The following is a 26,255-nucleotide window of genomic DNA, read 5'->3' on the forward strand; positions in this document are numbered from 1 at the left end:
GTCTACAAGACGGATGAGAAAGAGAGCCATGATTAGCTGGAACAGGAGACTTATTTGCTCCTAGAAGAGGTGAAATGACAGTGAAAGAGATTTCCTTTTTTGTAAACTATTTTATGCCATGAAAATAACTTTAAAAGTGTGTTTTGTTGTTTGTATTGTGGGTATTTTGTAAGAAATTCACACCGCCTCGCAAAGGTTCAGAACACTTGAGATAGTCATGGAATTACATCATACACTGCACATAAGTATCACTGGCATCTCAACTTCACGTAGCCAAGGCCACTTGATATTAGTCCAGGTCTTGGCCAACCAACTGAGCTAACCCCGAGACCCACCTGCAGTGCTTGAGTGTTGAATCCAGACTTTCTGGTAGGAGAGATCAGAAGGAACTAGGGAGTTTCCCCAGCAAGGTCATGGGTAGAAAATTAGGCAGAGATAATTTTGTCTCCAATCCATTACAGTTCGGATGTTGAAAACTCCTTGGTGGTATTCTTTGGTGATGTCCAGGCTTTGTATGCTTTCTGAATCCCGAAGTCATAGAGATTTATGGAATTGGACTTTGCCAAGTAAGTCCCTAGCCGTGCAAGGTGGCGTGCCTACTTGTAGTCACAGATGTCTTCTTTCACCAGCGTAGAGGCTATGACCACAGCTTCATAATCTTCTGTCCTTCATGGCTGCCACATGTAACATCCAAACTGCTGGGAGCTGAAGGGGCCTCTTCCCGTACATTATTAAATCACTGTCTTAGAGATTTTATTACCTTGAAATGTAAATTACTAGCAAGTGAACTTAGTCCTTTTATTTGTGTGTGTGTTTCACTGTTTCCTAGCAGGTTGGCAGCTTTGGAAGATAATTATGTAGCACTTGGCTTAGAACAGTTGTTTCTCATTCTTGGCTTCATATTAGAATCACCTGGGAGCTTTTAAAACTCCCAGTGCTCACACCAAACCCCAGACTGATTAAATCAGAATCTCTAGGGGTGGTGCCTAGGCATCAGTATTTTTTAAAGTTCCCAGGTGATTACAGTGCAGCTGAGATTGAGAACTGTTGGCTTAGAAGGGACCTTCTTTTCATTCATAGTGTTATTATCTGTACCTCATTTTCTGCAGTTGAAGTGAATTTTAAGAATAGGTTATTGGTGCCCAAAAGCCTCTCTCTAACTTGAGCGTACGTCACAGTTACTGGAGAGACTTGTTAAAGCACTGGTTGCGTAACTTTTCTCATTTTTTCTTCTGGGATTAGCCCCACTCTTAGAATTCGTGATTTAGTAGGTCTGAGTTGGAACCCAGGACTGAATTTTTAATAAGTTCCCGTCATGGTGACACTGCTGGTACTGGGGACACACTTTGAGAGCCTCTGCTCTACTCCCTTCCCCTCCCCTTCCCCTCCCCTTCCTTCTGCTCTGTTCTTTTCCTCCAGCGGTGGCTGGGGCCGCTGCCTCTGGCAGTCCCTACTCACAGTATCAGTGTCAGGAAAGGCAATGAATGCATGAGGATGTTTAACCTTTGCCCCTCCTCAAAGTGATCATACAGTCTAAGAAGGATTTACTGTATATACATATGCAACCTTCTCTGCATGCATAATTGCTCCCCTTAAGTCCTTTCTACTACAAAATCAAAGCCACCCCTGAATAGATTTCTGGTGTCCAAAATGGACCTTGTATTCCACTTTCCCACAGAAACAATTTTATGGATGGTGGTTAGGTACAGCTGAAAATGTGCTATTGAAACCATTCTTCAATACTTTTGTAGGCTCAAAGAGACTTTGATGGTCTGTTTCCCATTTAAAGAATTCAATTTCTGAGTTTCAAAGAACCAATTTTTAAACAAAGTCTTAGAATGTAACTTGTTTAGCAATTGCCTGCAACTGAAACATTTGGCATATTTTATTTATAGTTATTTTACCCTTTACATTTGGAGCCAAAGTATGGGAGGGAGGATTTGTCATGATTCAGTTAACATTTATTAGGGGACCACAATGTAACTGGCACTGTGCTATTTACTGGGTATATAAAGAGGAAAAAGATAGCCCCTGCCCTGGAAGAGCTCATATTCTAGGCAGGAAAATCTATCTATGGAGCAAATAAAAAATATTTTCCAAGTTACCAATGTGATATGTGCAATGATGAATTGATGAAGGAGGGGTCTGTTCTTCTGAGAGAGAGAGACATGATGGTGTGTGTGGTGGCACATGGAGCCTGTGTGGATGGGTGTGTTAGGAGGAAGGAGAGTGTTTAAGAGGTTCAGAATCAGAGATTGTTACAGCCTGATGACCAAGCGGGGAGTTCCCCACACAGAAAAGGGAGTCAAGGGCATTCTAGGATGGTGGAAGATGGTGCATGCGGAGGGGACTACTCTACAGGAGAAAGGCGAGTAGTCAGCTGAGTTCCCCACGTGGTGTGATTGGAGAATGACTGGGAAGGGCATTGACCACCCCACAACGTCAGAATCTCAGAGGAAGAAACGGGAAGAGTTAAGCTAAGTCAGCAGGAGTGATATTTGCATGTCTATCCCATATTTTAGTATCTTTCTTCTCAGAGATATTCCTCAATATCCTGAGGAAGACAGTTTTAATTTCAACAGAATACTAATACTTTGAGAATGTCTGAAAGTGGTCTTCAGATTGTGCTCTGAGAAGTCCGCTTTGTGCTTGACTGGTGTGAGGTCAAAAGAGCAGGCGGGGACCCGCCAGAGCTCCATCACCGACTCTGCTATTATCCATCCACCTCTCAAGCTTTTCTTTGGACCGGTACACTTATTAGGCACATCTAAGAACATTATATTTGAAAACGGGTACACAACGAGAAAAGTTTTAAAACCAGTGTAATTTAATCCTCACATGTTTAATCACAGTCTGATGACTCGGTGTGGATAGCCACGTCTCTCAGCTGCTGGCCAAAGAATAAATGTTCTCAGATAATCGGCTGAAGAAGGGAATCAGGCAGGTGTCAATGTGGATGTGTGAGCAGTGATAATCGTTAGTTGGCCACAAGAGATAATGACAATATAATTTACCCCCAGAATGAACACTTGAAAATCAATGTTAGAATTTTCTTATGAAGGCCAGGTGCAGTTGCTCATACCTGTCAGCACAGCACTTTGGGAGGCCAAGGCAAGAGGATCACTTAAGACCAGGGGTTTGAGACCAACCTGGGCAAGATAGCAAGACCTCATCTCTACAAGAAATTAAAAAAAATTAGCCAGGGCATGTGCCACCCTGCCTTGCTTGGGCGCTCCTACCTGAACGCTGGGCACAAGCCCACAGACATGAACCCTTTAAAGTGAAGCTGATCAACGAACTGAATGAGTGACAGGTCCATCTTGGGGTGGTCGATAAGGTGTCCTGGCACTCCAAGTGCAAGGACAGCGCCTGGATGTTCCTGGGAGGACTTCCTTATGAACTGACTGAAGGGGACATCATCTGTGTGTTCTAACAACACGGGGAGTTTGCTAACATTAATCTTGTGCAGGACAAGAAGAATGGGAAATCCAAAGAATTCTGTTTCCTCTCCTATGAAGACCAGAGGAGCACAATTCTGGCTGTTGACAATTTTAATGGGATCAAGTTCAAAGGAAGAACTGAGTGGATCAAGCGTCTATCGGGCTCCTAAGGAGTCAGAAGAAATAGATGATGTGACCAAAGAGCTCCAGGGGCTTGGGGGCTTGTACCCCCTCACTGAATTAGTCTCCGAGCTCTGAAAATGAAAAACCAACAAAAAAGTCAAACAGGAAAAAAAGAAAAGAAAGAGAGAAAACTCACTGGGAGGTACAGGCAAAACAACCATCATCTTCATCATTCAGAAACAAGACAGTAAAGGAAAAAGATGACCTGGCCCTAAGAAAAACAGCAGCAAGAACTCAGAGATAACTCAGAAGTCAGAGCCCAGGGAGGAGTGGAAGCTCCCCGAGGCCAGGACTGCCTACTGTGCAGCAGAGGACCTAGAGCGGGAGCTGAAGGAGGAGAAATCCAACCACAAGCCTAAGTCCTCAAGCAGGAGGGAGGCAAAGGGGAAGACCAGGGGTGGGGAGAGAGGGCGGAGTCAGGCACACATTCCAGTCTGTACAACAGGCGTTCTGAAGGGTGTAGTCATAGAAGTTGAAGTAGGAGCTGAGATAAATCCCATAGGCATAAAAGGGCCTGGCGCTCCCGGGAGCTGGAGCCTTAGAATCCCCATGACCATAGGCTTCCCTGAAGATTGTTCAGCTGCTCAGTAGATTTGGAAATAGTTATGTTTTTTAAGTGCAGTCAGATTCAGTTGGGTTGTTACTATTTTTATATCTACAACTTCTGGGGCTGGATTTTTTAAATCCCTAGAGTATTAGAGTCATTGAGAGGGCTGCAGTTTCAACAGATATCCTGGATATTCTTCGCACCATCCATTGTCCCTGTAACTAGGGTATGTGTCCTGAATTTTGGTTCATAAATATAGCTCTTGAACCCATAGACCCCAATTAAAGATGGAATTTTCAGGAAAGGGAAAATACCGGATAATTCTAGAATTCTAGTTTTTGTGTTAGAGATCTAGAGCTCAGCATTGTTGGACCTTTCCAGTTACTAGGTTTGGACAGCTTGATGTGAATGAATGGGATAGGATTTTTAAGATTAACTAAGCTCCATGCCCAAACCCTCCTGTTTTTAAAAAAAGGTTAATGTCTTTTCTTTTTCATTAAAACTTTCTTGTTTGATATGCCTCTTTCCACATTGTTTCCTTGCAATGCATTTATTATTTATTTGTATTGAGATGGAATTCATGTCACATAAAGTTAACCATTTTAAAGGGAACAATTCCGTGGCATTGGTGCCTGACATCCACAATGTTGTGTAACCATTGCCTTTGTCTAGTTCCAAAACATTTTTTATCATCCCAGAATGAAACCCTGTATCCATGAAACTGGAACTCCCCAAGTCCTCCCTCCTCCCTGTCCCTAGCAACCAGCAATTAACTTCCTATTTATTGGTTTGCCTATTCTGGATATTTCATATAAATGGAATTATACAAAAATAAAAAGCCAGATGTAGTTGTGTGTGTGTTTAGTTCCAGCTACTTGGGAGGGAGGGTGGATTGCTTAAACCTAGGAGTTTGAGGCTATAGTGAGCTCTGATCACTCCACCACACTCCAGAGAGACACCCTGTCTCAAAAAAAAAAAAAAAAAAGAATTTTCTTATGAGGAAAAACTAATTTTTTTAAACATTTTACATCATTTTAATACTTTTAAAATTGTAGTGCTTCTTGATCTATTACCTGTACTTACTGTCTCATTCAAGATAAAAATAAATAGCCTTTACTATTGTAAACAGAGCTGCAATGAACATTCCTGTGCATGTGTCCTTATAATAGAATGATTTATAGTCCTTTGGATATATACCCAGTAATGGGATTGCTGGGTCAAATGGAATTTCTGTTTCTAGATCCTCGAGGAATTACCACACTGTCTTCCACAGCGGTTGAACTAATTTACACTCCCACCAACAGTGTACAAGTGTTCCTATTTCTCCACATCCTCTTCAGCATCTGTTGCCTCCAGATTTTTAAATGATCATCATTTTAACTGGCGTGAGATGGTATATCAATGTGATTTTGATTTGCATTTCTCTAATGACCAGTAATGATGAGCATTTTTTCATATGTTTATTGGCCTCATATATGTCTTCTTTTGAAAATTGTCTGTTCATATCTTTTGACCACTTTTGAATGGGGTTGTTTTTTTCTTGTAAATCTGCTTTAGTTCTTTGTAGATTCTGGATATTAGGCCTTTGTCAGATGGGTAGATTGCAAATATTTTTTCCCATTTTGTTGGTTGCTGGTTCGCTCTAATGATTGTTTCTTTTTCTGTGCAGAAACTCTTAAGTTTAATTAGATCCCATTTGTCTATTTTGGCTTTTGTTGCCATTGCTTTTGGTGTTTTAGTCATGAAGTTCTTGCCTATGCCTATGTCCTGAATGGTTTTTGCTTAGGTTTTTTCTTCTAGGGTTTTTATGGTGTTAGGTCTTATGTTTTAATCTTTAAACCATCTGGAGTTAATTTTAGTGTAAGGTATAAGGAAGGGGTCCAGTTTCAGCTTTCTGAACATGGCTAGCCAATTCTCTCAACACTTTATCAAACAGGGAATCCTTTCCCCATTGCTTGTTTTTGTCAGGTTTGTCAAAGATCAGATGGTAGTAGATGTGTGGCATTGCCTCCAAGGCCTCTGTTATGTTCCATTGGTCTGTATCTCTGTTTTGGTACCAGTACCATGCTGTTTTGATTACTGTAGCCTTGTAGTATAGTTTGAAATCAGGTAGCATGATGCTTCCAGCTTTGTTCTTTTTGCTTAGAATTGTTTTGGCTATGCGGGCTATCTTTTGGTTCTATATGAAGTTTAAAGTGTTTTTTTCCAGTTCTGTGAAAAAGGTCAATGGTAGGGAATAGCATTAAATCTATAAATTACTTTGGGCAGTATGGCCATTTTCACAATATTGATTCTTTCTAACCAGGAGCATGGAATATTTTTCCATCTGTTTAGTCCTCTCTTAAATAAGAGACAGTAGTAGTCTGTAGTTCACCTTGAAGAGATCCTTTACATCCTTTGTTATTTGTATTCCTAGGTATTTTATTCTCTTAGTAGCAGTTGTGAATGGGAGTTTGCTCATGATTTGGTTCTCTGTCTGTTATTGGTGTATAGGAATGCTTGTGATTTTTGCACATTGATTTTGTATCTGGAGACTTTGCTGAAGTTGCTTATCAGCTTAAGGAGATTTTGGGCTGAGATGTTGGGGTCTTCTTAATATATAGTCATGCCATCTGCAAATAGAGACAATTTGACTTCCTCTTTTGCTATCTGTATACCCTTTATTTCTTTTTCTTGCTTGATTGCTCTGGCTAGAACTTACAATACTATATTGAATAGGAATAATGAGAGAGGGCATCCTTGTCTAGTGCCAGTTTTCAAAGGGATGCTTCCAGTTTTTGCCCATTCAGTATGATGTCGGCTGTGGGTTTGTCATAAATAGCTTTTATGATTTGAGATACATTCCATCAATACTTAGTTTATTGAGAGTTTTTAGCATTAAGAGCTGTTGAATTTTGTTGAAGACCTTCTCTACATCTATTGAGATGATTATGTGGTTTTTGTCTTTGGTTCTGTTTATGTGATGGATTACATTTATAGATTTGCATGTGTTGAATCAGCCTTGCATCCCTGGGATGAAGCCTACTTGATTATTATGGATAAGCTTTTTGATGTGCTTTTGCATTCAGTTTGCCAGTATTTTGTTGAAGATTTTTATGTTAATGTTCATCATAGATGTTGGTCTGAAGTTTTCTTTTTCAGTTATATCTCTGCGAGGTTTTGGTATCAGGATGATGTTGGTCTCATAAATGAGTTAGGGAGAAGTCCCTCATTTTGTACTGTTTGGAATATTTCAGAAGGAATGGTACCAGCTCCTCTTTGTACATCTGGTAGAATTTGGGTGTAAACCCATCTAGACCTGGGCTTTTTTTGATTGGTAGGCTATTAATTGCTGCCTCAACTTCAGACCTTGTTATTTGGTCTATTCAGAGATTCAGCTTCTTCCTGGTTTAGTCTTGGGATGCTGTAAGTGTCTGGGAATTTATCCATTTCTTCCTGGTTTACTGGTTTATGTGCATAAAGTTGTTTGTAGTAGTCTCTGATGGTAGTTTGTATTTCTGTGGAATCGGTGGTGATATCCCCTTTATCATTTTTTATTGCATCTATTCAATTCTTCCCTTTTCTTTTTTGTTAGTCTGGCTAGAGGTCTGTCTATTTTGTTGATCTTTTCAATAAACCAGCTCCTGGATTTATTGATTTTTTTAAAAGGGTTTTTTTGTGTCTCTATCTCCTTCAGTTCTGCTCTGATCTTAGTAATTTCTTGTCTTCTGCTAGCTTTTGAATTTTTTTTGATCTTACTCCTCTATCTCTTTCAATTTTGAAGCTGTATTCTGGAGACCCATCTCATGTGCAAAGGCACACATAGACTCAAAATAAAAAGATGGAAGAAGATTTACCAAGCAAATGAAGGGGTTGCATTCCTAGTCTCTGATAAAACAGACTTTAAACCAGACTTTAAAAAAACAGCAGGTGTTGCAATCCTAGTCTCTGATAAAACAGACTTTAAACCAACAAAGATCAAGAGACAAAGCAGAACATTACATAATGGTAAAATGATCAATGCAACGAGGAGAGCTAACTATCCTAAATATATATGCACCCAATACAGGCTCACTCAGATACATAAAGCAAGTTCTTAGAGACCTACAAAGAGATACAGACTCCCACACAATAATAGTGGGAGACTTTACACTCCACTGTCATAAAATCAACAAGGATATCCAGGACTTGAATGCAGAACTTGAACAAGCAGCCCTAATAGACATCTACAGAACTTTCCACCCCAAATCCACAGAATATACATTCTTCGCAGCACCACATCGCATTTACTGTAAAACTGATCACATAATTGAAAGTGAATCACTCCTCAGCAAATACAAAAGAATGGAAACCATTAACAATCTCCCAGACCACAATGCAATTAAGTTAGAACTCAGGATTAAGAAACTCACCCAAAACCGCTCAACTACATGGAAATTGAACAGCTTGCTCCTAAATGATGACTGGAAAAACAATGAAATGAAGGCAGAAATAAAGATATTCTTTGAAACCAATGAGAATGAAGACACAACATTCCAGAATCTCTGGAACACATTTAAAGCATTGTGTAGAGGGAAATTTATAGCAAGAAATGCTCACATGAGAAGCGAGGAAAGATCTAAAATCTACACCTTATTGTCAAAATTTTCTAATTATTTAGGTCATGTTTAGATAATTGTTCATCTAGCTTTAATGATCTTTCTAAGAATAAAAGGGATGTGCCTCCTTATTCTTTACTTACGTATAAACTTTGCATTTAAATATAGATTGATTGGCCACCCTGAGATGATGATGTATGTAATCCTTCCTGGGAGCCACAGTTTCATGGCTTTATATTTTATCAGTTCTGTCTGCTGGGGCGACAATCACTCAGTACTGTTTGACAGAAAGAAGAAAAAAAGACCTGAAGGAAATAGCCCCAAAAGATGTTTCGGTACAAAAGAAATAGCTACAGAAGAAAATAATAACATTATAAAATTAAAAACCTGATGTCTTAGTTCACTCGTGCTGCTATAAAAAAAATAGTACCGACTAGTTAATTTATGAAGAACAGAAATTTATTTTGTACAGCTCTTGATGGGGAAGTTTAAGAGTGAGGCACCAGCACTGGTGTGTGATGAGGGCTGCTCTCTGCTTTCAAGACGGCGCCTTGTTGCTGTGTCCTTACATGGTGGAAGGGATGGAAGGACAAAACAGTGCAAATTTTCTCTGAAGCTTTCTCTTTTTTTGAGACAGAGTCTCACTCTGTCACCCAGGCTGGAGTGCAATGGTGCTATGTCGGCTCACTGCAACCTCTGCCTCCAGGGTTCAAGTGATTCTCCTGCCTCAGGCTCCCGAGTAGCTGGGATTACAGATATCTGCCACTACACCTGGTTAATTTTTGTATTTTTAGTGGAGATGGGGGCTGGTCTCGAACTCCTGACCTCAGGTGATCCACCCCCCTCAGCCTCCCAGAGTGCTGGGATTACACATGTGAGCCACCATGCCCAGCCTGAAGCTTCTTTTTTAAGGGCATTAATCCATCCATGAGACTGAACTGTCATGACTTAATCACTTCCTAAAAGGACTCCACCTTTTAATACTACCACAGTGGGGATTAAGTTTCTATTTGAATTTTTGAGGGGGGCACACATTCAAAACATGACACCTGGGGAAGAACATTATGTGGTGTGATGGGCAGAGCACTAGAGTTCTGAATTCTAGCCCCAGCTGTTCCACGGGTTGCGTGCCCTTGACCTTTTGATTAACATCTCCATGGCACACTTTCCCCTTCTGAGAAGTGTGTTGGGGGAGGGGTTGGATGGGAGTGGGATGCTTGAAGCTTAGAATTTCTAAATTGCATGTGGTTCAATATGATGAAAGAAATACAGAACTTGGAGTCCAGCGGCAAGAGCTAAAATCCAGATCACTCACTGCCTGTGACTTTATGCCGATTATTTGACTTTGCACTGCCCTTCCCTGGAAAATGATGCTGATGATTCCTACCTTCACCACATGACATGAGGTACAGGAAAGGGCCAGGGCATGTTTCTGACAGCTGAAAGTCATCACAAGAAGGAAAATACATCTGCAAAAGCATTTTATCACGTGATAGAAGGATGGTAGATACAGTGCGTGTAAGGAAAACAGATGAGTAACTCTTGAAATTTGCAAGTGACTTAAGTAAACCTGTGGGGAATAGATATATTTTTTAATTGTACTTTGGGCTCCGGGGTACATGTGCACATCTTGCATCCTGTGGGATTGTTGCATAGGTACATACATGCCATGCTGGTTTGCTGCCCCCATTCCCTGTGCCCCCCATCGCCTAATTAAGCTGATTCCTTTTAAACTCTTTACTGAACTAACAATACATATTAAGTGCTTATCATTTATGCCCCTAAGGAGCTCACAGTCTAATTGATTAGTCACTCTTTTTTTTTAAAAAAAAATTTTTTTCTGTCAGTTTTAATTGTTGGCCTAATTTTTTTTTTCTTATTTGGAGGTTATATAAGCCCTCCTTTCCCTTATACTGAATTAATATTTTGTCTGTCGATTCCCAGATCTGATCATCTGGTTTCATTTCGAAGCAGAAACGAACCCATTTTTCTTGGTGCTGAGTGAGCATTTCTTAACAGACCAGGACTCTCCAGTGCTTTCTGGAGGAAAGAGCTGACTATGGAAGAACAATGCAGCGGCTTGGCGAAACCTTCAGGGGAACACCTGGCTCCACCCAGCCAGTGTCAGCTCCGGGTCTTGTCTGTTCCAGCTCTTCAATCCTTAATTGGCAGTAGAGGCATTTTCAAGAAAATGTTGGAGATATATTTCAGGAACGTAGGATTGAAATAGTAAGGCATTGTAAATGATAGAATTGAGAAACAAGGAGCTGAGGAGTGAGAGCTTTAAACAATATTTTTTAATTTATATACAATTAGAAGAAGAAATACATTTACAGAAAGAGATTTTCATCCCAATTAACTGGTAATGTTATTGAGTACTTTTGTTTTTTTAAATTACAATCTGTGATAAAATGACATTTATGTAACCAATAAGACATAGTGTGGCCGTTGAGCCAAGTTTGTGGTTTACCTTTGACTGCAGTTAAAACAAGTATGATGAATGAACAATTCCTGTTACAGCTGGATACAAGCAGGACTTTGTAAGAAGAGTCCTGAAATCTTTAGTTGAAGTCTTTGTTTCTCACCACTGTACTGAAGCTGAAAATGTTTCAAAGCTAGTAGGCAGTCTTCTTTTAATGTATCTTATTCACTTGAAATTAAAGACAGAAGTTCTCTTAAGTTAATCACAAAAATTCTTTTGCCATAATTAATAACTTAGTATTTTTCAGTTGGTTTCGAGTACAGTAAGAAAATTAAGGAATTTATACATTTTGGATGTGCTCAGTACAATAGGAATAGTTTCAGCAATGTTTGTTAAAATGATAAGTGTACTCTCCCTTTGATTTGAATATCATCCTCTCTTCTGGTATATATCAAATCCCAAGCCTGAAGCTCCCGAGGGATTTGGTACTGCTGGTTCTGTAAGAAAAATGAGCCAATAAATGTATTGGTTGGAAGTGGCATTTACCAAGGAAATATACCTGAAATGAAGTGAAGACCTACTTTATAACATACTTCTTTTTTATCCTCTGCATACTGCAGTGGAATTGTAGGTTGATGCTCCAGGCTTCCCCTTGAATGAATGCCTGTGGGCTAGGCTAGAAGCTGTTTTCTTTGTGGGTTGACTCCTGTCCAAACCCGTAGGAAGGCCAAGCTCCTTTCGTTTTCATTATTTTCTAAGTCTAGCGATTTTGAACACAGAACCCCCATCCTCCCACCACCCAAACTCCACATTCCAACCCCGTGATTTCATGATACCTGGCATGTCTCCCCTGCCATGCCGTCAGGCCACCTGCTGACTCTTGCAGAGGGAACAGACAGGAACATAAACTCACTGCAGAAGGGCAGGACGCTCTCTGTATATTTTTAAGACCAGGAATCCAGTTCCCATTTAGAGGCTGTATTTTTTAAATAGCGCCTTCAAAATTGAACAGAACACTGCTTGTTGCTCTCATTGCCTGATAATATCATTCCCTCTATACTAATATATAGAATCCCAGAAACTAGAGAATGGAAAAGATGTATTAAATCCTGACTACCCCATTCCCACTGGTCACAATACTTTTTTCCCACAGTCTCTTCTCTGGTGCGTTTCTCTTCTGGTTTTCTCAAGAATGTGATTTCTCCATTTCTCCTGGGGAATAATTTCTGAGTTTGAAGATGGAGGAATATATGTGAAAAATCCCTGTTTTTTTTCAACTTAAAATTCCTAGTCTTCATAATGCTTTACATTACCATAAACAGTCCCTTATCTTCCTAGGTCAAGTATTTCAGGATGGTATTTTTTTCCTTTCCATTTATTAACTTCAGAGTTTGTTTTTCTGCTTCGCTTTCTCTCTTCATCAATCAGTCCCTAAAGCCCATTAATCATTTCTTGCTGCACTGAAAATTCCTTTGCTTATTCCCATATCAGGAACCCGTAGCTGGTTAAGGTCCGTAGGTCCTGGAGGGAGCCTTACTAATAGGTACTCATTCTATGCTAACTTCTCTCTCTGTCTCAATTCTCAAGTAGGAATTATTTTAAAAATATTGTTTCTAAATTATGATTTGGGGATTTCATCACTTGAAAGCCTTTTATGTGCATGTTTGTGATTTTGAGTGTAAGATTGTATTTGTTCTCAATTACCTGAAGGATATTGTTCATATCCTCAGAGCCACAAATCATTTGTGTCTCCTCCTGAGTTCTTGGATCAAGCACAGTTCTGGACCACGGAACTATGATGTCACATTCTATTTTATGATTGCAATCTTAGGAGTTGAGAGGAAAACAGACTATACTTTGTCGGATTTGGAAATACCAAATTTAAGTGGCCTTGGCACTCACATATCAAAAGTAGATTCGCTCTCAGGAGCTAGCATTAGGTATAAAAAAGACCTAACATGCTTTGTGGCTTCCTGGATTGGAGGACTCAACATTATAAAGATGTCAGTTCTCCTTGAAACAATCTATAGCTGCAATGTGATCCCAGACAGCAACCTCAGCCAACAACTGCAGCTTCTAATCTGATCTAAAAAGAAGAAGAAAAAACGAACACTTTTTTTTTCCTCTTGAGACTTGACAAGATGATTCTAAAATATATTGATATGTATAAAGGACCAAGGATGGATAAAGTGCTCTTGAAGAAAAAGAAGGTGGAAAGCCTCACTTTACTAGGTCCCAAGATGTATTTTTAAAAAGCAATGTGATACTGACACAGTTACAGATAGACTAATGAGTCAGAATTGAAAGACCAGACCCTTACCAGATTCTTAATATAGTGATCCTTGATTTTTGATGGAGATGGCATTTTAAAGCAGTGGGAAGAGACAGTCTTTTCAATAAATGATGCTAGAATAATCGGATATTCATATAGGGAATAAAAGAAAAAATTAGATGCTTATATGACACCATATGCAAAAAACTCCAGATAGATAGAGACCTAAATGTGAAGAGTAAAGATAAAACTTTAAAGCCCACACACACATGCACACACACACACAATTTTATATATGTGTATGTTTGTGTGTACAGCTATATGTATATATCCATGTATGTACACACACATACGCACCTTCATAACCTCACAGTATTGAAAGATTTCTTCTGTAATATAATAGTCTGTTATTAGAAGTTATATATTTGATTTGTAAAATTAAGTACTTGTCTTTATCAAAAGATAACATAAAGAGAGGACAGCCACACAGTAAGACAATATTCACTCTACATGTAATTGACAGAATATTAACATCTAGAATACATACATTCTTAAATCAATAAAAGACAATCCAATCTGAAAAAATAGGCATAATAATTTAAGTAGGCTCTTCATAGAAGAGGAGGTAAAAATAGCCAATAATCATAAAAAGAGTTCTCAACTTCTTTAATAATCAAAGATAATTAAACCATAATGAGATTCTACCTCATTTCCATTAGATTAGGCAAAAATAAAAAGCCTGCCAATACCAAGTGTTGATGAGGATACACTTTCTGCCACAGGAACTTGGTAGAAAGTGTATAATGTTACATAGTTAGGAATAGTTCACCACTTTGAAGTACTACAGTTGAAGATACATACACATACTTTATGACTCAGCAATTCTGCTCCTAGATATATATACTAGAAAAACTTGGCTCATAACACACAAAGAAACCTGTGTAAATGCTGTACTGGCCCAAGCATAGAAAGTCAACACCAAGACAAAAGTATGCCACATTGCAGGGTCTTTATTGCCGGTGGCCATGGAGGACTCGTGTCTCTCCAACCCTTGGCCCTGAACGGAGGGTGTCAAGATCTTTGGTTATACCTGTAAAACCATCTCGGGAGTGAGGGAGAGGAGCAGGCGTAGGGGGTGAGGGGCTTCAGACGTTCTGAGGGCTAGTGGATTCTGTAAATCACCTCCTGGGCGGAGATAAGGGTGAGGGGTTCTGGACATTCCAAGGGCCAGGGGACTTTGGACATTCTGATTGTTACTTAAGTGGTTCACAAGAGTCAAGATTAGCATTTGTTTACACATTGTCTGGGTAGGATGGAAATTACAGTCCTTAATTACTTATTACAAGTCGCAGGGGCCAAGATGGCATGGGTTTGGACGGCTTGCCTGTCACATTTGGGTTACAGAGAGCAGTTTCAATAGAAAGCCGAGGGATGGTTGAGGTATGCAGTTTTATGCGGCTTTTACCAAGTCGCATAAGAATGGTCTTTTTTGTCCCTGTGAATTTTTGTTTTGCAAATTTTTAAACCAACTGAAAAGTTACAAAATAAATACAACGAATATGATAAAGTCTTAATAGATGGTAGCTAAGCAAGGCATAGTAGCCAGTACAGGGAACATACGTGATACTTGGCCTGAAATCTCAACTTCACCACCTACTAGCTGTGTGACCATGGGCAATCTAGTAAATTCTGTGAGCCTTACTTCCCTCATCTGGAAATTGGAGGTAATAATATGCTCGCCATAAAAGGTATTATAAGGATTAAATGTATTAATTTATGTAAAGCACTGAGCATAAATGCCTACAACATGGTAGTTGTTCAGTAAATTATTGCTGCTATTACAGTTTTGTTGTGGAGGTGGTTAAAAATGATAATGAAGCATTTTATTTTTCAGAGCCTTTTGATTACAGCACATTTATTGATACATACTCATTTTTGATTTTTCACTGTGGAATGTATTATAAAATAATTCAGGGGAAAAATAGCATTTGTAAAAATTTGTATTGCATTTTTTTCTTTTCGTTTTCCTATTATAACTTCAGTATTAGAAAGTATAAACCAAAGGGAAAACATGACCAGGATACAAATGTTTTTTATAATTTAAATGATTGTCTAGAATTAAAATCTCCTTTTGAAGAATTGAAAACCTAAATATGTTTTTATTAAAAGTAAAAGGAAACCAAGACATAGAAAATTTAAATAATCTTATTAGGAAGTAATATTGGAAATAGAGTGTATGTTTCCTAATTTCTAGCCCAAGATCTTATACATTAAATTATAATATCACCAGTATTTTTAAAAATCTTAAGGCAACAGCAGTAGTCTTTAGCAGTAATCCCAAGGCCTTCATTTCCTTAACTCCAAAATAAATGAAATCACGTGAAAAGCCCTGAGGCCCCTTTAATCTCCACTGAAATTTGATTCTGTGTCTGAAGGCTTCCTCATTGACCACCAAACCAGTTCTCTTTTCCTCCTGGGAATTCCTCTCTGAACCCTACTCTGTATCATTCCAAACTGGCCGTGATCATGGCACCCCATTATACCTTTACTTACTTTTTTATAAACAATATTCTCTGTCTCCAATTAGATCACATTCTCTTGGGGATGCAGATCCCTCCCCTCCCCTCCCCCCTCCCCTCCCCTCCCCCCTCCCCTCCCCTCCCCCCTCCCCTCCCCTCCCCCCTCCCCTCCCCTCCCCTCCCCCCCTCCCCTCCCCCCTCCGCTTCCCCCCTCCCCTCCCCTCCCCCCTCCCCTCCCCTCCTCTCCCCTTCCCTTCATTCCCCTCCCCTCCCCTTTCTTTCTTTTTTTTTTTTTTTGATTTGGGGTTTCGCTCTGCTGCCCAGGCTGGAGTGCAGTGACGTGATCTTGGCTCACTGCAGCAGCCTCTGCCTTCCAGATTCCAGCAGTTCTTCCACCTCAGCCTCCCAAATAGCTGGGATAGCAGGCATACCACCACGGCCGGCTAATTTTTGTGTGTTTAGTAGAAATGGGGTTTTACCATGTTGTCCAAGCTGGTCCTGAACTCCTGACGTCAGGCGATTCACCCTCCTCGACCTCCCAAAGTGCTGGGATTACAGGCATGAGCCACCGCACCCAGCTGCTGATCTTTTCTTATACATCTTTGCGTTTGTACACGTTTGAGTGCAAAAACATTTTTAATATCATTTTTTTTTGTCCTCAGTAGTACCTAGCATAGAGAGTTAGAGTAGGCCCAAAATAAATGGATGATCATGACTGTCAGATTGTAGTTTACAAAAATAGAACTAGGTCCCATAGCTATGATAACGTGGGCATCGGATTCATGGATTCTGCCTCAAAAGCAAATATGATTGTTTTCCTTTGTTCCAGAAAGACAGCAAGAAGCGAGTATTTTCTGGCATTCAACCTACAGGAATCCCCCACTTGGGCAATTACCTGGGAGCCATTGAGAGCTGGGTGAGGTTGCAAGATGAATACGACTCTGTGTTGTACAGCATTGTTGACCTTCACTCCATCACCGTCCCCCATGACCCCGCTGTCCTTCGGCAAAGCATCCTGGACATGACTGCTACTCTTCTTGCCTGCGGCATAAACCCAGAAAAAAGCATCCTTTTTCAACAATCTCAGGTCAGCTTCTCAGATTAGAACTGAGAAAACTTTTATTTGCAGATTGTTTGAGGAAAAATTGTTGAATGGTTTATATAGCCCCTGCTCGTGATTTTTAAAAATTGTTTGAAGGTGACTTTTTCAAATGTGATTATTTCAGTTTAATGTTTTACTTGTATTTATATCATTAGGTATCATTATATTGCAAGAGTATTTATCAGCTTTTCCTCTACTGTATTTAGTAAGTTTATGATGCTTCATATACCAAAGAGTTGTGTTTCATTAGTACTTCTAGCCCTGGAATTGTTTTGCTCTGCAGGGTTGCTTTCAAACTGAAGACTTGGTGCTGTTGACTAATCTTGTGATCAAGGATAGAAATTAGTGACCAATGGTTTTATGTAATTTCGATGTTGCTTTATTGGTTGTTGTATTTGGAAGGTCTGTTGGATAATTCCCATTGTTAATTCTCTGTATAATAGTCTTGGAGATGATTTGAGAACAGGTTGGGAAATTGGAAGACAAAGTCCCAGTGTCTTGTGTCCAAGCCAAGAAAGGCTTCAGAGCAAAGCCAAAATATTTGACTCATATCTTCACTATGGATAAATCAGTTTATTCTTGGACAGGCAGATAGTCTGGCCTAGAGACAAGGCAATCAAAATACACCCTAGAAAAAGATGAGAAGTCTAACTAGATCATGCCTTTGTTACGTATCTGCTTTAATCTCAGGACAAAGCCCAGGCGAGGAATGGGATGATATACATGCTGTGGTACATGTTAACGTGCATGCATATATATAACCTTCCTTGATTGTATATTTCTATCATTAATATTTTTTTATTTTTTATTTATCTATTTATTTATTGAGATGGAGTTTCGCTCTTGTTACCCAGGCTGGAGTGCAATGGCACGATCTTGGCTCACCGCAACCTCCGCCTCCTGGGTTCAGGCAATTCTCCTGCCTCAGCCTCCTGAGTAGCTGGGATTTCAGGCATGTGCCACCATGCCCAGCTAATTTTTTTTGTATTTTTAGTAGAGACGGGGTTTCACCATGTTGACCAGGATGGTCTCGATCTCTTGATCTCGTGATCCACCCGCTTCGGCCTCCCAACGTACTGGGATTATAGGCGTGAGCCACTGCGCCAGGCCCTTGCATTATTTTTATATATGTTTTGTTACATGTAAAACTTAATGTAATGATTCTTACAGAGCAACCAGTTAAAAAAATATACGTTATAAATTAAAACAATAAAATGATCCCTTGGCATCCGAAGAATATTGGTTCCAGGACCCCCAAAGCTACCAAAATCTGCAGATGCTCAAGTTCCTTCTATCAAGTGGAATCGTATTTGCATATAACCTACACGTATTCTCTTGTATATTTTAAATCATCTCTACATTACGTATAATACCTAATACAATATACATGTTATGCAAATAGTTGTTACATTGTATTTTTTTTTGTTTTATTTTTCTATTGTGGTATTGTTTTTTTTTCATGCCTATATACACACTGATTTAATATGTATATATTTAAATTTTTAAAATTTTTAGAGATTGCGGGGTGTATGTGCAGTTTTGTTACATGGATATGTTGTATAGTGGTGAAGTCTGAGCTTTTAGTGTACCTGTCACCTGGATAGTGAACGTTGTACTCCATTGGTGATTTTTCAACCAGCATCCTCTTCCCTGCTTTTGGAGTCTCTAAGGTCTGTTATTCCTCTCTGTATGTCCACATAGACCTGTTGTTTAGTTCCCACTTATAAGTGAGAACATGCAATATTTGATTTTCTGAATGATTTCCCTTAGGGTAATGGCCTCTATTTCATGTTGGCCGCCATATTGCTGCAAAAGACATGATTTCATTCCTTTTTATGACAATCTCACAAGGAGATTAGTCAACAGCACAAAGTCATCAGTTTAAAAGTATATATATAGGTGGTATTATATTTTATCAGTTTTTTTTTTCCGAATATTTTCAATCTGCTGTTCAGTGGAGTCCGTGGATACAGAACACACAAATTCAGAAGGCCAACTGTATGTTTAAAAAATAAATGCAGTTATCAGCTTTGTTGCCAGCTTGGAGATAATTTGATAAAATAATAGAATCTGATCATTGAAAGGACCATAAAGGCAAATTACGTCAACTTCATTCCTTCTATTTGGTCAGGAAGGCTTTACTTACACGTGGCTTTTCAAATTCAGTGTTGGACAGATCCAGTTACTATAACATACTTACTTTTATTGACCAAATATCTACTGCCATGTAACATTTGTTCATTTAATTTCTGCTTTGTAAAAAACACAATAAATCAACTCTGCTTCCGTACAACTACTCTTCAAATACTTGGAGAGACATTTATTATGTGCCATTTGTATCTTACAGGTGTTTACCCTGTAGGTCCTTACTGAGTAGGTCTTGCCTTCTGCAAACTAGCTGTCCCTAGATCTCTCACCTTCTTTGTCATCCTGTCTCAAAAACACTCTCACCTTCTTCGTGAAAAGAATGTGCTTCAAACTTCACATCCATTGCCAACGCTGGAGAACTGCTCATCATTAGAGCCACTTTCTGAGTCACCTAATGCATTTTGCAAAGCACATCATCTTCACTTCATCTAAGCTGTTTTTAATACAAGCTGTCTTTTGATCCTTATCTGATAAAATTTTAAAAATTGTACTCCCAGCTACAAGTACCTAGTTTCATACTTCTTGTAGATGAATGTCTGATCTCCACAAAGTGACCACTTGCCAGATTGCTTTTTAAAGTGGTCTTTACTATTAAAGGCTTATTTACAACTACATCCTGCACCTGCACTTTGAGCTCATTCTCTCAGGAACAATTACCGTATTAGAATTTTTTTCTACATTGTAAAGGAGTTTGAGCAGGGACCTTATAAGCATCTAAAATTGGCAATAATTGAGATATCTTCTTCCATGTGGTACTTTGTTGTTCAAAATAGCATTTCAAAAAGCAGTCCATAATATGGGAGACTTTGTAAAGACTTCTTAATAAAGGAGGGACAAAATTCACCTTCTCTTTAAATAGAACCCAATGAGATCCTTGGCTCCAAGATAGTGGGGGTCTAGGTCAGAGAGTGGAATGGACAGAGTTGACTGGTGTGTGCCCATCTTCTCCTCACAGGCTTAATGCAGTTGTAAAGCTGTTTAATAATTAGCCTCCTAAAACGATGAGTTCGTGTCCTTTGCAGGGACATGGATGAACCTGGAAACCATCATTCTCAGCAAACTGACACAAGAGCAGAAAATCAAACACCGCATGTTCTCACTCATAGGCGGGTGTTGAACAATGAGAACACATGGACACAGGGAGGGGAGCGTCACACACTGGGGTCTGTTGGGGGAAATAGGGGAGGGACAGTGGAGGGTGGGGAGTTGTTCGGGGGATGGCATGGGGAGAAATGCCAGATATAGGTGAAGGGGAGGAAGGCAGCAAATCACGCTGCCATGTGTGTACCTATGCAACAATTTTGCATGTTCTTCACATGTACCCCAAAACCTAAAATGCAATTAAAAAAAATAATAATAAGCCTCCTGCCATCCCTCACTTCACCTCCATTACGGAGAAATTTGATAGTTTGCCAGCAAAATTGAAGGCAGATACTCATCTTGCCTACATTATACAATTAGTCCCACAAAGGCAATACAGTATAAAAATTTTCCTCAGGTGTCTTTGTAATCTAAGATAAACTTGGTTTTAGCCATTTCCTTCTTTGACTCAGGCAGCCAAACTTATTACAACTTTATGCATGGATGGATGGGATATTTTATCAGACTTTCTTTGCCCCTTTTATTAAAACACAATTTAATTTTAAAATATTTTAAAAATTTCTAACAATAGAGAGAATAGTATACTGTACCCCATCCCTTGTTAACATTTTGTTATTTGTCTCACGGATGTTACTTTCTTTTCTTTCTTTCTTCTTCTTCTTCTTTTTTTTTTAATAAAGACAGGGTCTTGCTCTGTTGCCCAGGCTGGAGTACAGTGGTGTAATCATAGCCCACCGCAGCTTCGAACACCTGGGCTCAAGATCCTCCTGCCTTACTCTCCTGAGTAATAGCTGGGACTACAGGCATATTCCACCACACCCGGCCTTTTTTTTAAACATTTTTTTGAAGAGACAGGATCTTACAATGTTGCCTAGGCTGGGCTCAAACCCCTGGGTTCAAGTGGTCCTCCCACCTTGGCCTTCCAAAGTGTTGTGAATATAGGAATGAGCCACTGTGCCTGGTTGATGTTATTGTCTTTGTTGAAGTATTTCAAAGCAGATACCACATATCATGATGTTCCAATTCCTAAGTATTTTAGCGTGCCACTATAAATTCAGGAAATTTTCTTACATAACCATAATATTGTAATGGCATCTAACGATGATAATTCCATATTATCTTCGAATACCCAAATTACCCTGACTCTTCCAAAAATGCATTTTTTTTTTTGAGGTGTAGTTTTCGCTCTTGTTACCCAGGCTGGAGTGCAATGGCGCGATCTCGGCTTACCGCAACCTCCGCCTCCTGGGTTCAGGCAATTCTCCTGCCTCAGCCTCCTGAGTAGCTGGGATTACAGGCACGTGCCACCATGCCCAGCTAATTTTTTTTTTTGTATTTTTAGTAGAGACGGGGTTTCACCATGTTGACCAGGATGGTCTTGATCTCTTGACCTCGTGATCCATCCGCCTCGGCCTCCCAAAGTGCTGGGATTACAGGCTTGAGCCACCGCGCCCAGCCCCCAAAAATGTCTTTTATAGTAGGCTTGTTTGAGTGAAGATCTACCAAGGTTCACATATTGCATTTGATTGTGGATCTTAAGTCTCTTTTTAAATGCCTTTTGATTTGTTCATCAAATTTTAATAGATTTCCTATAAAGTTAGTCCTATGCTTAAAAAGAATTAAACTTTGATTTTTTATGCATCTACTTTTTCCCCCCTCACCTTTCATATACTGATCAAGTTTTTTTTTTGTTTGCTCTAACCTTAATTATTTCGAACTTAAAAATAAACCTTACTTTTTAGTTGCTTTCTCTTTACACTAATCTGTGTTAGCTGATGGTTAGTGACTATAAACTATTGTCCTACATAGTTGCTCATCACCATTTTCATTAATTTGAGTAGAAGCTGTTCTGATCTAATGCCCATGGATCGCCTAGAAATGAACATTAGACATCAGCTCCTTTAGAATGGCCATAAAGCTTCAGTTTGTTCATGGATGATGATGGAAAGGTCCTCCTCGTGCCTTATCTTCCAGCCATGAAGGCATGTATTGGCTTTTGCTTCTTAGAACCATTTTCAGGTAGAAGTATAATTGAATAAGCTAGTCTTCTGGAAACACTTAGTACGTTAACCACATGACCCCATATTTGCAGAGTTCTAGTAGGTGAAAGATCATCACGGTGACGATTTATGTTTTGTAATACAAAAAAAATCAATAATCAATAACTGTCTTTTTTTCTTTTTTCTTTTCTTCTTTTTAATAGGCAATGCCGGGAAGATTGTTTTTCTTTATTTGAAATGGACAAAAATGGCATATATTTGCCGTGTACAACATGATGCTTTGAAATATGTATATATTTTAAAATGGCTAAATCAAGCCATATAACGTATACATTACCTCACATACTTATCTATCTTTAAGTGATTTTCAGGTATACAATACATTGCCATTAACTGTGGTCACCATGTTGCACCATAGATCTCTTGAACTTAGTCCTCTTGTCTAACTGAAATTTTGTGTCCCTTGTCCAACATCTTCCCATTTCCTCTTGCCTCATTGTATGCTGTTTCTATGAGCTCGATTTTTTTTAGATTTTACATATAAGTGAGCTTATGCAGTATTTGACTTTCTGTGCCTGGCTTCTTTCACTTAACAGTATGTCCTCTGGGCTCATCCATGTTGTCATAACTGGCAGGATATCTTTTTTTAAGGCTGAATAGTATTGTTGTGTGTATCTACTGTATTTTCTTTATTCGTTCATCTATTGATAGACATTTAGGTTGATTCTGTATTTTGGCTATTGTGAATAGTGCTGCAATAAACATGAGGGTACAGATGTCTCTTTGACACGGTGATTTTATCTCCTTTGGATACATTCCCAGTAGAGGGATTGCGGCTTATATGGTAGTTCTGTTTTTAATTTTATTGAGGAACCACTATACTGTTTTCCATAATGGCTGTAGAGACTTACTTTCTCACCAACACTGTGCATGACTTCTCTTTTCTCCACGTCTTTGCCAACACTTGTTATCTTGTTTTTTTTTTGTTTTGTTTTGAGACAGAGTCCTGTTCTCTTGCCCAGGCTAAGGTGCAGTGGCACGACCTCGGCTCATTGCAACCTCTGCCTCCCGGTTCAAGCCTCCCGGTTCAAGCAATTGTCCTGCCTCAGCCTCACAAGTAACTGGGATTACAGGCACCCACCACTAAGCCTGGCTAATTTTAGTATTTTTAGTAGAGACAGATCACCACGTGGGCCAGGCTGGTCTTGAACTCCTGACCTCAAGTAATCTGCCCACCTTAGCCTTCCAAAGTGCTGGGATTACAGGCATGAGCCACCATGCCTGGTTTGTTATCTTTTTAATAATAGTTATTCTAGCAAGTGTGTGGTAATCAATCTGTGTAGTCCCTAGTAGATGAGGGCTAAAAAGAAATAATCATAGCATTTTCAGATTTTTTTTTTAATTAGAAACCAATGTTTATTAGGAAACTATTTATTTATTTATGAATGACAGGGTCTCACTCTGTAACCTAGATTGGAATTCAGTGGTGGAGTGTATAGCTCACTGCAGCCTCAAACTCCTGGGCTCAAGCAATCCTCCTGTCACGGCCTCCCCAAGTGCTGGATAATAGGTGTGAGCCATTGTGGCTGGCCAGAAAACTATTTTTAAATGTGTAAATCTGGCTGGACATGGTGGCTTACACCTGTAATCCCAGCACTTTGGGAGGCTGAGGCAGGTAGATTAGTTGAGCTCAGGGCTCCAAATCAGCCTGAGCAACAAGGTGAAGAAACCCTGTCTCTACAAAAAAAAAAAAAAAAAAAAAAAAAAAAATTAGCTAGGCGTGGTGTCCTGTGCTTGTGATCCCAGCTACTAAGGAGGCTGAGGCAGGAGAATCGTTAGAACTCAGGAGGTGGAGGTGGAAATGAGCAGAGATCACACCACTGCACACCAGCCTGGGCAACAGAGCGAGACTTTGTCTCAAAAAAAGAAACATTTGTTAGGTTTACCAAGCCATTTGATGTATGCTTCTCTCTTAATTAAGATTTCTCTCTTAATCATCAAAACAGCCACAGGAATTAGATGTTACTGTTATCTTTCACTAATGAATAAATTAAGGCATAAAGAGATTAAGTAAACTGAAAATGTACTTTAAATGATCTTTGAGCAGTACCTGGTACTTAGGAAATACTCAGAACTTTTTCATTAGCTGCCGAAGGTCACACAGCTCATAGGTGGCAAAGCGAAGGCTTTTACAGTTTTCCTGTTAAGTACCACTTCTGGAAGATGTACTCACGAGGCGGGAACCTTGCTCCACCTGCCGCCTATACACCCTTCCCAGCCCTCCCGTCTCTGCCTCTGGAGGTGCTTGTAGAGGGGAAGTAGGGAATTGGAGCTGACTGTTTCTTACCTAAACAATTAAATTACCCTTTAACTCCTGCCCTAACCTCACAGTTTGGCAATTCATTCCCCACAAGGCAACCACAGTCACCTTTCTACTAAAAATACATCAGCATCTCTCTCCTGCCCTTAGGTAAAAAGCTAATCTCAGTTTAACTAGAAAGCACTTTAAGAATGAAGCCGTGGAGGATACTAGGCCAGCGTTTTTTCTACTGCACCGCTAAGTTACGCAGACCTTTTATTATCAGTTTATTTTGTGCTTGGATGACCCGATTAACTTCTACCAATAACTCTTTAAAGCAGAAGCCAAGATACTGCTTTCTGGTTTTGAGAAAATTTGATTAATCAGTTCTTAACTTACAAAACAGATAAATTAGAGATCGTCTATATTTTTAAAAGATTATTTTGCTAGTTCGTTTACACTGGTAGGTTTATAGTGTACCTAAGCATTTAATTGATCATGAGATATGTAACAGAAAGGATAAGAATTTAGAAAACAATTTTATTTAATGTTTTGGGAGCCAATGCCAGTTGGCATTAGTTAGACCCACCTCCCCCACCACACAATTATTTACAAGTAAAATTAAAAATTTTTGAAACTGAGTTAGAGAAAAATATTTTTATAATGTGCTTTTTTCAGGTATATTCATTGTGTTAAGCAAATTACTTACAGCTAAATTGTAAAGACTGTTTTCTCGCATCCTATTGCTGAACATCAGAAAAAGTTCTAATAATGGCTTGAACTAGGGAAAGGATTTAGCTACATTACAGTGTTGACTTCTACCAATAATTTTCATCTCCAGTCTTTTGCATTCTTTCTCAGCAGTCTGACTGGAACAATTCAGACTTACCGAAGACTGTTCTCATTATTTTCTTTTTCTTTCTCTCCCACTGGCTTCTAGTCATGTGCTTCCCCTAAAATATGTTCACCATATGTGGGGAATTTTATAGACCCTCTCCTCTCAAAGGTAGGTGTGTGTGTCTCTGTGTGTGTGTGTGTGTGTGTGTGTGTGTGTGTATGAGAGAGAGAGAGAGAGAGAGAGAGATGGCATGGGAAGGGGTCATGCCTGTGTGTGTGTTTGGCAGACATTTCCATCCCCATGCCAGTCAATGGTCTTTCATTTCTAGCAAGCCAGCAGTCCTGAATGCAGCTCCAATCTGAGTCCCACAGCTGCCTGGGGTACAGGACTCTACATCTTTCACTGTTACTCTGCAGATGGAAGAAAGAAAACGGGAACATAGGTCTAGGCACTGCGTTCAAAGGCAAGGAGAAAGGACAGTTGGGGCCACCAGATACTGTGTTACAATGGTCCAGACAGACCAGGGAAAAGTTGAGGGAAGAGAGGGGGATTTGCAGCTCCGGAATCCACATTCCAACTTATTCTCTAATTAGAGTTACGTTGTTTCCCAGGAAACAAAAAACAATAATGATAAAAGAAGAGAGGCTGTGGACAAATTGGTTTGTGAGTGAAAGCCAGAGGAACTACATATTTCTTGGCTTACTGTACATAAATAAAAGTTATTTATACTCACCAATTGTTCCTTGTCTTAGCGGTATAAAACCAAGGCCCTAAACTGGGCAGAGACTCTAGCACTTACATTTATTC

General features: G+C 39.5%; 1 protein-coding gene and 1 pseudogene across 4 annotated transcripts in view; both read left to right on the forward strand.

Moving 5' to 3' along the window:
• The window catches only part of WARS2 (tryptophanyl tRNA synthetase 2, mitochondrial), a 132,497-nt gene that overhangs the window by 60,047 nt on the left and 46,195 nt on the right, over window positions 1-26,255 (forward strand). For 3 of the 4 annotated variants that reach the window (XR_012512503.1, XM_003933533.3, XM_039460872.2), the window contains exon 2: window positions 16,790-17,047. Coding sequence is in view for 3 of the 4 variants with exons in the window: in XM_003933533.3 (XP_003933582.1) it covers window positions 16,790-17,047 (258 nt within the window). In the remaining variant the exon portion in view is untranslated. The remainder of the gene's footprint in view (window positions 1-16,789; window positions 17,048-26,255) is intronic. The other variant, XM_010344073.3, reaches the window with a different exon arrangement.
• Window positions 1,316-15,968, forward strand: LOC141580360 (RNA-binding motif protein, X-linked 2 pseudogene; annotated as a pseudogene).

Source organism: Saimiri boliviensis, chromosome 11, assembly GCF_048565385.1.
Source record: "Saimiri boliviensis isolate mSaiBol1 chromosome 11, mSaiBol1.pri, whole genome shotgun sequence".
Lineage (NCBI taxonomy): Eukaryota > Metazoa > Chordata > Mammalia > Primates > Cebidae > Saimiri > Saimiri boliviensis.